The sequence below is a fragment of the Solanum pennellii genome, chromosome 3 (genome assembly GCF_001406875.1).
Source record: "Solanum pennellii chromosome 3, SPENNV200".
NCBI classification, from domain to species: domain Eukaryota; kingdom Viridiplantae; phylum Streptophyta; class Magnoliopsida; order Solanales; family Solanaceae; genus Solanum; species Solanum pennellii.
The window spans coordinates 56,894,662-56,907,795 of NC_028639.1; the positions used below are offsets into that span (position 1 = coordinate 56,894,662).

The window sequence follows — 13,134 nt, forward strand, 5'->3', positions numbered from 1 at the left end:
CTCAATATTCCAAAACTTAACCCATAATGTGATAAGAATAAGAAATTAAACTAAATTATCTACTAACCACACATAATATAGCAATCATTACCTATACATATATTTGCATTAAAGTTAGTTTCAAAATTTTTTTCCAGGAGCCACGTTGAACAGTTTTTTTTTTTATTATTTTCTTTTGTTTTTCTTTATTCAGCAACACACTAAATTATCTATAATCAAACTAACCAATTAATCACAATTGACCATTGAATACCCACTAACTAACTAATGCTAATATTATCACAATTCAAGATTTCTCATTTAGTTTTTAAGACTCCAATTGGCAATCATCATACACATATATAATATTATAACAATTACCTATATAATATTGTTATATGCATGTAATGTGTGCAGCAATTAAGAAATACACAGAGGCAAAAGAAACTTACATGAGGCAGTTCGTAGCCGCGGTGCAGAAACCCTTCGCCCCTCTTTTTTTTTTTTCTTTTCTTTATTTCTTTTTTTCTGAATTATTTATGTACCAAAAGTGGTGAATTTTTACTTTTTATTTATTTATTTATTTATTTATTAAATATAGGCTAAAGGGTATAAGGTCTTAATTTTTTTTTTATCACTTTAGCCCATTAACTATTAATTTAATCATTTATCTACAATTATTCATCCATTAATTAACTCAAGTTAAGCAAATATTCAAAATTTCCAAAAATGACCTTCCGGGTCATTAGAGATACAATTATATATCTAAATGGATTGACACATAGATATTACAATTGATAAAAAAAAAAGATATTGATTTCACTATCAATTCATTTCATTTTCGATTCGAAATGAAGAGACCAACCCTGTTAAATTTTTGATGATAAATTTCTAATTTTATTTTATTTTAGACAAATACTGAAGTTTGAAGAAAAAAATTAGAAAGTACAAAATAATTGTTAAAAATGAAGAATAAAATATTGTACTCTTCAAAAAAAAAATTAAAATTTTAAATTAAACATTCTTTGTAACGTGGATATTCTGTTTTGGCTATAAATAATAATAATTATATTTTTAAAAAAGTGTTTTATTATAAGTAGTTTGTTATGGAAGTTTCATTACATTTATTTTTCAAAATTAAATAAAAATAATAAGGGATAATTTCAGAGACCTTTCCTCATGTTTCGCTTAATCACATTGACTTCCCTCATGGTTTACGATATTACATATACCTCCCTTATTTTGAATTATTTGTAACAAATCTTTTTATCTATTTTTCATTAATATTACTAAATACAAGTTGACAAATTTACCCTTTCTTAATATTACATTTTTCATTTAATTCTCATATTTTACAACAGAAAAACAATGCTAAAATCCCGCAATTTCTTTGCTAGAAAGTATTTTTTCTCTACAAACGTGGGTCCTATGCTTTCTTCTTCCTCCTGCCCCGTGAAGCTAATTATTCCATAGACGCATATTAGGGCTATTTAAAATCGAATTAAAACTAATAACTGAATCAATAAAAAGTTATTAGTTTAGCAGTTTATCTAATGGTTTTGATTTTTTTATTTATTGGATTATCGATTCTCAACATTTTGAGATTCCTTTTTAGTGGGTTAATCGATAATTTGATAGTAAATTAAATTACATTTATACCTTTGATATATTAAGTCCTTGACTTAAAGTTTAGTTTCATATTTTTATATATGGTTGACTCAAACTCTCGGCTATTATACAATGTTGATGTTTGTTTTAGACTAAGATGCAATTTTTTCAGATTTATTTGGTTTTTCACCTTCTTTTTAAGTAATTTTCGAAGATTATTTTTGATGTCATATCAGTAAACCGATAATCAAATTGATAATGATCAATAATCAATAAACCAATAACAAATAAAAAAATGTCTTTGTGATTCTATAACAATTTAACATATATACAAACGGGTAACTGATAATCGAACCAACAAACTTTAAATCGAACTAACCGATACACTACACGTACCCTCTGGGATAAAAAAATTGCAATACTTTTACTTCAAAACTAATTATACCGTGAGGGACTTTATGTGTTGCTATGTACACAGAGGAGAAAACAATGATGTCCGATTACTCGTGCAAAGAGAAAGACCGAACTGGAAGAGAACTTGGTACCTGTTTGCAGAGAGGAAGGATTATTTTCTTTTTAAAAAATTTATCTAATATGATATTTTGTTAAAAATAATTAATTTAGGAGTTTAATAGTGTATTAGAAAAGGGCAAAGTTGTCAACTTGTATTTTATTACATAAATGAAATATACATTAAAAGGAATTGTTAAAAAAAAAAAAAATAAGAAAGGTATACGTAATATCACAAACCTCTAAAGAGATTAATGTGATCGAGCGAAACACGAGGGAAAATCTCTGAAATTATCCCAAGTAATAATCTATAATTGAATTATATAAAATAAATATTTCCGTGTTTGCGGTGAGCACAAACACAGAGAACGGTATCAGCATCCAAGTAAGTATTTGTTTTCTTTAGATTGAGTTCAATACTATACTATACTTATAACCATCAGTTTTCCAGAATTGATTATATTACTAAATGCAATTCTTATATGAAATTAATTAAAAGAGGTAGAGATGAATCATGGAGTTTTGAAACTTATTGGAGGCCACCATTGTTTTATTTATATTATTAAATTAGTGTGGTAGATATGATAAAGTGAAGGTGGCAGTGGTAATGGCATCACCATATCATTATGGAGGCTTGTAAACGTAAGAGATAAGAGATAGTGTTATCGCTATTAGTATTAGTATATAATTTTTGGATATCAATTGATCGGTTAGGGGAATTGATTGGTTAGGAGTTTATATACATGTATATTTTTCATACGTGTTACCTACAGTTTCAAGTAGTAATTAACTTGAATGCTCACAAAATGGTTTAGATTGTTACTATGTCTATTAAGGCCTTTGAGTTTATCGATTCCCACTATAGGTTTCATGATCAGTAGTTTTAAAATTTTGTAATTTTTTATGTTATTATCACATTATAATTCTAGTTTTAATATATTAAAATAGATAATTAAATATTAGGTGTATCGTGTTTTTGTGAATGTCATTATGTTTATGGTATTTAAAGGAATTGGAAGAATTGACAAGTTAATGGGCATCAAGACTTGGGAATTTAATTATAAATTTGGGTAAGCTTTTGGATCTAGGCTAAACTTATAGTGACATGAGTGTTGTTAGTTTCAGATTCTTATTGTGACTATGTACTTGGATAGATTGTATTGATTTGGAGGCCCAACGAAAAGGAAAGGCTCAAGTCCCGAAGTAATTGTTCGTTTATTTGAGGCAAGTGGATTTCTAAATCCTTGTTAAGTGTACGAAATTTGTATATTTCCTTGTGTGATGTTTGAGAATGATTTGGAGGCTTATTGCTTATTTGTTGATACTGTATTACGATTGCATTGTTGTGAATTGTGCATTGTTGTCAAAATGGTTATTTTCCTCATTATTTGTTTGAGAGCATGTCGTTTGCATTGCATTTGAGACATGGTTGTGATAAGTGTTATGTGATTAGAGGATGTACCATTTCGAGGGTCGTATCGCGCGTCGCGATGGATATTGTTTTTGAGGGACGTATCGCACGCTGCGATGGTTATTATTATTGAGGGACGTATCGCACGCTGCGATGGTTATTATTATCGAGGGTCGTATCGTACACCGCGATGAATGCATGGACATATATGTTCTCCATGAGTTCCAGTCTGAGAGACAACGGGTGTGTATCATTAGGTCAGGCATGCATCACTGTATTTGACATTGCATTTCATGGCATTGCACATTTTGATCATTGATGAACTTGAACTTGTGAGTGATTTTCTGTAAAATCTGTGACTGACGAATATTGAGTTGTTATTGACAATTCTAATCTGTCAGAGTGTTGTTATTGAGCTGGGTGCTTGTGAACTGTTAGGTTGGGTTGGTTTTATGCATGTTGTAGTGTGGAGGTTCGGATAGGGTCTAAGGAGTACCCGTATTTTGTTCTCTTATCTTGTGTTTAGAGGTTTGCTTGTTGGGTACTGTGTGGTTTGGTACTCACCCTTGCTTCTAGAAATTTTTGTAGGTTACGAGCCCGAATTTCATGATACGTTCTATTATCTTGTTTCTGAGGCATCTTGTGGAGAATTGTGAGGTAACTGTTTATAATCTCAGCGAACCTTCCTACTCCCGTTTATAACTTTGTTTTTACTTGAAAGACAACTTCATTTTAGACTTGTTATTTATTTCAATTTTAGTGTCTGCATTAGAGGTTTATGCACGCGACAACCAGATTCATTGCATGATTTCTTTTTAACTTTAGTGGTAGACGGGTGTTTGAAGTGAGAGGGAGGATAGTAAAATCTAGATTTAGGACCTTGACATTTTGAGATCAACTATATGAATTCCCATTATCTATATCACTTGATATTTTCAAACTTTCTCAAGTTTGTTTGGTTAAATAAAGGTATTACTTTAGGAAAACAAGTTATACAAAACTATAGTCTACAGGTGTATTGAAAATATTTTTCTAGAAAAATAAATAATATGTTACTTATTTTCTTGTAATTGATATATATGCAAGTAAACAATATTTTCCTCCACACTCTATATGCTATTCTTATTTTTTGTGCATGTGAAAAATCTTAAATTATTAGAGTATCCAATAAGATAGCGACACGTCGTAAATGAATTTTTTAATGAGGTTATTATTTTGATCGTTAAATATAAGGGTATAATAGAGTCAAAAATTGACATCAAGAGCATTTTAGGTTTGAACGATAAACGAACGATAATTTTATATGATTTCGCATAGTTAAAAAGTATTTTAGGCCCTTTTCCATATATAATATTATACATCAATCTGTAATACTATACTAATTTATGAAAGATATTTATATACATATGTACATTTATACAAAATAAAAATTTATCAAACTTTGACACTTAATTTCTCTTAAACAGCAAGTTGGAATCTTTTGAAAATTTATGGAAAGATAGATCCAATAGTCAATAATTGAAACATCACGAATCAATATACAATTTGATTGGTAAATATTTTAAACATTTTATTTTTGAGATTTCGCTATAATAATTATATTTTTAGTTTGTAATTCTTCAATGTTATGAATGAAATTTTGAGACGATTCTTGTTATATTAGATTAAACTTTTTTTTAGAGATTATAAGGAGATTTTTCTTATTACCCTTAAACTAAATTATGAATTTTTTTTTTTTGTGGAATCCACAATTATAAAAAGAAATAGTGAATTACTGGATTGAATAATTAATACTTGTTATAAATAATCAATGGAGTTAGATTGAAATTCAAATAATTAAGATTAATAGCTTCCTTAATGGCACACAAATAAGCCCTACAAAAATTTAAAGTCCCTCTCACATTTCAAAATTCATTCGAACACTTTCACTTTCGCTATCAGAGAGATCCACGAACTCCATTCTCCAACAGATCCATCCGTTCACCTTAGATTGAAATCTGTTGACCAACAAAGTAGAAAAAAAATCAAGCAATGTGGTTGTCCAGTAGATGTGGGTTCCTTTTATAGCTTATGTAATCTCGAGTTGACCTCTAATGGAGTTTACAGAAGCTTACAAGCAAACTGGTTCTTATGCTTTCTCACCAAATGCTCGATTTCTCGCTGTCGCTGTCGATTATCGTCTCGTGATTCGTGATGTTCTCTCACTCAAGGTCTTTTTGCATTTTTTCTATTTTTGTCACATTCAATGAATTTTTACTTTACTGAATGTTGATTGTCATTTTTTTGGTGAAATGGAAATTCCGCTAAATTCAGCAGTTGCAAGCCTGTTTATTACATTCTTGAAAAAATTAATCTTAGACAACAGGGCAGCAATTTAATTTAATAACCTTATTGAATCAGTACATAAAGTTCAGAATTTGACCTTACCATCATGTTCATCACGCGGCTTTGGAAGAAGTTGTATTGAATTAAGCTAACAAATCATCTCAAAAACTAAAGTTATTAGAGAATGGAATATGTTAGACTTGATTCATTTCTTTCTTTTACTGTCTGTAACAAGCTGATTACAGAACAATGTAATATACATAAAAGAGGGATGTTGCTGTTAGGTATATCTCTTTAGACACCTCATTCTCTGTCTTTTACATTTGACACTGACACAACTAAAAGGAAAGGTCACAGCTTTATCTGTAATACCAACTAGATTTGAATGGTTTTATTGTCTCAAGATTTGTGATATCACTGAAATACTGCTCTTTTGTGCGTGAATAAGCTGAAGGGACGTGAAGCTCACAATATGTTATAATAGTATTAAAGAAGACAACTTAGAAAAGAAAAAAATTTGCCTTTATCATGCTAAAATTCTTCAGCGCTCACAAATTATTTGTGTGTTATGAAATTAGAACTCTATCAACTTAATGGCACCCTAGGTTGGTTTATGATGCCTCAAAAGAACTCATAGCATGGAAGTCATGTCAGATGAGAAGTCAACAATGTACCAAGAAAGCGAATTAGCAAAATGTGATAGTTATTCAAAAGAAAGAGCTGTTTTAATCAATGAATATGCATGGTCAGTAGGTTTGTGATCTCACTGTCATTTTATGTCTATTTTGGGTCTTCAGGTGGTGCAACTGTTTTCGTGTCTGGACAAGATTACATACATTGAATGGGCCCCTGATTCCGAATATATACTTTGTGGTCTTTACAAGAAACCTATGATACAAGCATGGTCTTTGACACAACCTGAGTGGACGTGTAAAATAGATGAAGGTCCTGCAGGAGTTGCTTATGCTAGGTGGAGTCCAGACAGTCGTCACATACTCACCACATCTGACTTTCAATTACGGTTAACTGTTTGGTCGCTGGTTAACACCGCATGCATACATGTTCAGTGGCCAAAACATGGGTCTAAGGGGGTATCATTTACCAAGGATGGAAAGTTTGCTGCTATTTGCACCAGACGTGATTGCAAGGATTATGTTAATCTGCTATCTTGTCATACATGGGAGATAATGGGTGTTTTTGCTGTCGATACATTAGATTTGGCTGATGTTCAGTGGTCTGCAGATGACAGTGCTATAGTCATCTGGGATTCTCCTCTTGAGTACAAGGTAGTCACCATGGACTGTTTATAGCTTCTCGTATAGATGTACTTTCCTCATTTCTGGGAGAACCTCCAAAAAATGTTCTGAAACTGATATTTTCTTCATCACTTAAAATGGTTATGTAAAATCATCTCTAATGTACGAAATATGGAAAGGCTTTGAATGTTCCGTTTTCTTTAGGTTTTGATCTATTCTCCAGATGGGAGGTGCCTGGCTAAGTATCAAGCATATGAGAGTGGACTAGGAGTAAAAAGTGTTTCATGGTCACCTTGCAGCCAGTTTTTAGCAGTGGGAAGCTATGACCAGATGTTAAGGGTTTTGAATCACCTGACGTGGAAAGTATTTGCAGAATTTGTGCACCCGTCTGCTGTTAGAGGTCCTTGTTGTGCTGCTATTTTCAAGGTACCCAATCTTTTGTTTCTTTCCGTATATGCAGGACATTATATAATGATTTTGATCATTTCCTTCTTTGATTTTAGGAAGTGGATGAGGAACTTGATATGTCAGAATTATCACTAGGAGATGATTTTGTCCAGTACAGTAGTGGTGAGCACTAGAGTTCTTTTGGCTACATAGCTTAAAAGGTTAAGTATATATGTTTCTTATTCAACAAGTGCAGATTTTGATTATTTTTGTTGATTTAGTCTCGTGGAAAATTTAAGAAACAAGTAAATGCCACTAATTATAGGACGTAAAATTCACTGAGGCAAAACTCTCGTGAAACAACCAAGTGAAATGACACATCAGATTTGGCTGATTTTGAATGGTGCATATTGTGTTGCCTCTGTGGAGTAAAGGTGTTGTCTTCTGAAATAATACTGGATAAGTTAGTAGAGAATTATGTAGCTTCTTTATGCATTTCCTTGCACGTACAAAAGATGAAAGAAGCAGAAATGAGGATGTTAAGATTGATGTATGAGCATACTAGGAGAAATAGGATTAGGAACGAAGATATTCGGGACAAGGTAGGAGTGACCTTTGTGGTGGACAAAATTAGGGAGGCGAGACTGAGACAGTTCAAGCTAGTGAAGAATATGTCCGGAATAAAGATGATCCTGGTCACACATCCTAGGACTGGTGATCTGAGGGAATCTTTGAAGTATATTTACAATTTTTATGTTGAATATGTGGTGAAGAATCCGCTCTAGTCCCCAGGGGCTCCTATTAAGTGTGAGCTATTTAATTTTATGCTCAAGCTGTATATCAGAGGCCTTGGATAAATTTACAAGGATCAAATGGATTCAGATACTGAATACTGCATTTGGCTTAGTCGTCCCCTTCAATTATGATGTTCTGTCATCAATGATGGAAGAATGGCTTAGGTTGAGTTCAATATATTCTCAAAACTTACTGCACCAACTTTGGACAAAGTGTTGCACCAATGTGTTTACCTAGTTACAGTATGCCCTCATTTTGGTAACTTCAGTAAACTGTCTTTCATGTCATTAAATGTGTTTAAACAATAAGAGTTGGATTTGGTCTGTATTGCATTTATTGGATGCTGCTTGTCCTTTGATGCCTTTACATGGTATTTATTAAGCTTATGAAGAGAAGATGCACAAATGCCTAGTGAGGAGATGTGAGAGGCTGACTATGCTAGTTGTTGGAAAATATTGATAGAAAACACGGAATCTTGTAGCTTGAGCATGCCTATTTCACTATCCATAAGGATATTTCACCGGTTGAGGTGTATCCCCTAGGATTCAACAAGATCTTCCAGTATTAAAAGTAGGAGCCAGAACTAACAAAAAAATTTAACTTGAAGAAAAACCCAGCATCACAAAACAATAAAGAAGATTTTGTTTTCTCCCCCCTTTAGCTAAAATAAAATTACTATATATAGATCAACCTTTAGCTAAAATAAAATTACTATATATAGATCAACAAATAGAGAGTTCAAACCGTGCACATTATGCACATTCAATGTGTAATAAGCCATAAAGGCTATTGACTCAATTGCCATACATTACTTCAGATAGTGCACGATCAATATTTGATAAATGCCATAAAGGCTATTAACCCACCGCTATAATAACCGTTGCATGGATTCCTTTACATTATTTTTATTATCGTGCAAGATGCTTTTTCATGCTTTCTATAGTATTTTTCCATGAGTACTTTATTTTTGTTATTTCCTTTTCCGAAATGCTTTTGTATGTGTTTCATCGAGTCAATGTTATATCAAAATAACCTCTCTAACTCCAGGGTAGGGGTAAGGTCTGCATATATCTACCCTCCCTAGCCCCACTTTGTGAGATTACATTAGGTATGTTGTTTTTACTCTTCTATTGGCTATTATTTATCCTTCAATTTTATTAGTACTTGTTGTTTCTTTTGTTTCGGATATCGTCGTATGTGTTGTTGCTGTTGTTCTTTTTTATTTTTAATTATTTTCTATTTGGTTTCTTTTAGTACTATATTTACTTTTCATACTGTTTTTGATGTGCTTTGCTTGAGCCAAGGGTCTATTGAAACAACCTCTCTACCCTGATAAGATGGTAAGATTACATAAACATCACCCTCCCTAGACCCCTTTTTTGGATTACACTGAGCATTGTTATTGTATAGGGGAGAGGGGATGGGAAATCTTAGTAGTCCATTTGGGAATGTGGTTTTGATTTGCTCATTAGAGAATTTTCGTTGTGAATTAAACTTAGGTAATTTATTTCTCCTGTTGTTCCAATTTAATGTCATAGTTTGAATCAACACGAAATTTAAGAAAAGACTCATGAAACAATTGGTTTAAAACATACATAGTATTTGTATGACTATATAACATTTGAAGCTTGTGACCTTAACCATGCTATATTGTTTGTGTTGTTATAAAATATTTTCATTGTGGGTTTGATGGAGAATGGTTATAAGGCTTCTCATTAGAGGTAAAATGGAGAGTGTAAAGTTAATTGTAAATTTAGAAGTGTCACTCATTTAGGAACGGACCAAAAAGAAAAATATGTCACATATTTGAACCGGGTGGTAATAAATAGTACCAAGGAGGTACATCAGAAGTATAAAAGGGAACTTCAGGTTCCTCCACATACTTACTACATCATAACATCCACAAATTCCAAAGGAAGTCTTGGTTGTCCTACATAATAGACCTAGACCATGAATAGAAAGATTCTAGACACCTGTACTTTACAAAAGAAGGGTGTTGTATCCGTCCCTTGAATACCTACTATTCATTTCCAATCTTATAGTTCACATGATGCATAATGTATCTTCCATGTTTGCTTCTTTACTCTTCTCAATTCTTCATCCATGCTCCCACAAACATACATACTTACTGTGAATCTTACTGTCATCCATCACTAACAGGTTTTCCACATGCTCTGTTCATGGAAAAAGTCATGCCCTCACCTGTGGAGATGTTACACAAACCTAAAGTTAATAATAACACCATTCCTTCTCTAACAACTTAAGTATTTCACATGAGGTGGTCATACAGTTTATTGATTTCCACATTAGCTAAACTTTGTACAATTGTAACTCTTTTAGAAGGATGTGCAAATTATTTTTGTGATTTAAGCAAAACCAATTGTTATTTTAGCACTATCTGTTGCTGTATTGTATAAACCTTTTCATTTTGACAACATCTTTGACATATGTTCTCTTTCTTTTACTTATTCAGTTTGAATTTTCATATCGTGTCTCCATTTACATTTAGCTCAGTTTGGTTTCAAAAGAATTAATTCGATGCTAGGTCTCAAGTCCATGTTTAGTTTCTTATTTTAGGGAACTCCCAAACAGACCCATCTTTTTTAAAATATGTAGGTTCCCATATTTTCAAACTATTCTTTTGGCTTCTCGGCAGGTCGGACCTTGCAGCATCACATGCCCTTCCCTCTTTTTTCTTTGTCTTCTTTCCCCTTTGTTTAGGTCTAAATAGCCTGCTAGGTGTTTTTCATTATTTATTTTTAGATTTTTAGAGATGAGATTTTACCCCCTTCGAAGGATCTCCCACCCTTTTACTCCCTTAGTGACTCACTTCCACAACCTTAACGTTGGAGGTGGGGAGTAGCTTACAATCCAAACAACCCTTCTTGTCTAGAGATAAGCTTTAATAGAAGATAAAGATGATTTAGTTAATTCTTCTTGTAAGTTGTAAGTTGTAAATATGACTATGTGTATGAAAAGTCTGTCAATGTTTTAAGACTTCACTGATTATAACTGTTTCATGAGTTTATTTACCCAATCCAAATACAATAATTTTCCAAAAGTGGTTCTTCTAAAATCAAATCCAAACACGCATAATTGTTTCAAGAAACCAAAGCTAGAAGTAATTCTGCCACAATAATAAATGTAAATCTACTGCTGCAGACAAATTGTCCAAGCATGGTAGGTAGTGCTTTTCTAAGCGGCTCACTGGCAGAAATGGAAAGTTGATTGTGTGGATGTACTCAAGATTTCTTTTGTATTCTAATCGTTTCCTTTTGTTAAGAACTTTTGAGATCTTCAAACAAATTTATTCGTCTTCCAGATAATGCTTCCGAGGCACATATTCAAGTCAGATACAATGTTTTGGAGGTACCTATTAATCTCCCTTCTCAGAAACCACCTGCAGATAAGCCAAATCCCAAGCAAGGAATCAGTAAGTCTTTGGTTCAATTTTTTCATTAAGTGAGAAATTTGATCACTATTTTTGGTCTTCTTTATTTGTTCTGATTACTTATGAATGTCAGCCAAATATGGCAAATGTCTGATAAAGTTGAACACTTAGATATTTGTATAGGAGATACTGAGCATTTATTATCTTTTGAACGGCCACGTAGTTCTTCTTTTACTTCTTGAAAATTTCAAACCTTGATAGTAACATTTATTGACTTGCGCGATAAGTCCGATAGTGCTCTAATTTCTGAATGATAACTCTTACCTTTCTATTTGGTAAGAGTCTTCGATCTCAAATGAGCAGTATCAGCCTAGTATCTTCATCATCAAGGATTAATGCAGAACCTTTGTGAATTTGTAGATCTTAGATCCGCAAGTAGAAGCTTCTTTTTGGTTGGTTGATGTTCTATTGAATCTCCATAAGAGAAACTACTCTTAAGGCTCACACATGAGTACTTTGTTAACACAATATGGAAACTTAAATGCAGGCCTGATGTCATGGAGCAGTGATAGTCAATATATTTGCACTCGCAATGATAGCATGCCTACTGTACTATGGATATGGGACATAAACCATCTTGAGCTAGCTGCCATCTTAGTTCAAAAAGATCCCATCCGAGCTGCAGCCTGGGATCCCACATTTCCACGTTTGGTTTTATGTACTGGAAGCTCCCACATATACATGTGGACACCTTCAGGTGCTTATTGCATAAATGTTCCATTGCCTCAATTTGCGGTAATTGATCTGAAATGGAACTCCGATGGGAGCTGTCTTTTTCTCAAAGACAAGGAGTCATTCTGCTGTGCTTCTCCGGAGATACTGCAAGAATCCAGTGATTATAGCTCTGATGATTGATGTTTCCATCATCACACATTATGAAACTTTATGGAGCTGAAATCTTTTGTTCATCACACCTCCCAAAGTGAGTATCCTTCCTCAAGGCGACAGCTTTGCTTGCTTATTATTTTTCAGTTTGCACTATTGACATGGAAGAAGAGGTAATCTAAGGCTGTGATAATCTTGTTTATTTGCTTTCTAATGGTGTATATTTGAGATCCAAAATAGTAGGACGGATTTTAGAAATCTGGATTTGTAACATTATCTCCTAATAGATAGGTCAAAGGGTGTCTCTAGAGAGTACCTTTGCTTATGCTGGGGATCAAGTTTAATGTACTAATACCTTTTTTTCTAGTTAATGCGCAACGCCTGAAGCACAACTATTGCCAAACTTGCAATGGAGCTTATCTGAAGTTTCATTCTTCAGGTGGCATAAACTTAATTGTAGTTCTTGGTTCTTTTCTTCTTTTTTTTCTTTGTAGCCATGTTAGACAATAGAGAATTAACTCATTGATCTTCTCCTTATTGTTGATGTATATTAGAGTTCATAAAATCACCCTACTTTTTTCTTCTTG

General features: G+C 32.8%; 1 protein-coding gene across 1 annotated transcript; it reads left to right on the forward strand.

Annotated features, from left to right (window-relative positions):
• The first annotated feature begins 5,377 nt into the window (after positions 1-5,377).
• LOC107012299 (WD repeat-containing protein WRAP73) lies at positions 5,378-13,134 on the forward strand. Its single transcript, XM_015212099.2, has 6 exons — positions 5,378-5,718; positions 6,631-7,119; positions 7,294-7,515; positions 7,593-7,659; positions 11,594-11,704; positions 12,210-13,134. Exons 1-6 carry the CDS (start codon positions 5,602-5,604, stop codon positions 12,575-12,577), a joined length of 1,374 nt encoding a protein of 457 aa, XP_015067585.1. The 5' UTR covers positions 5,378-5,601; the 3' UTR covers positions 12,578-13,134.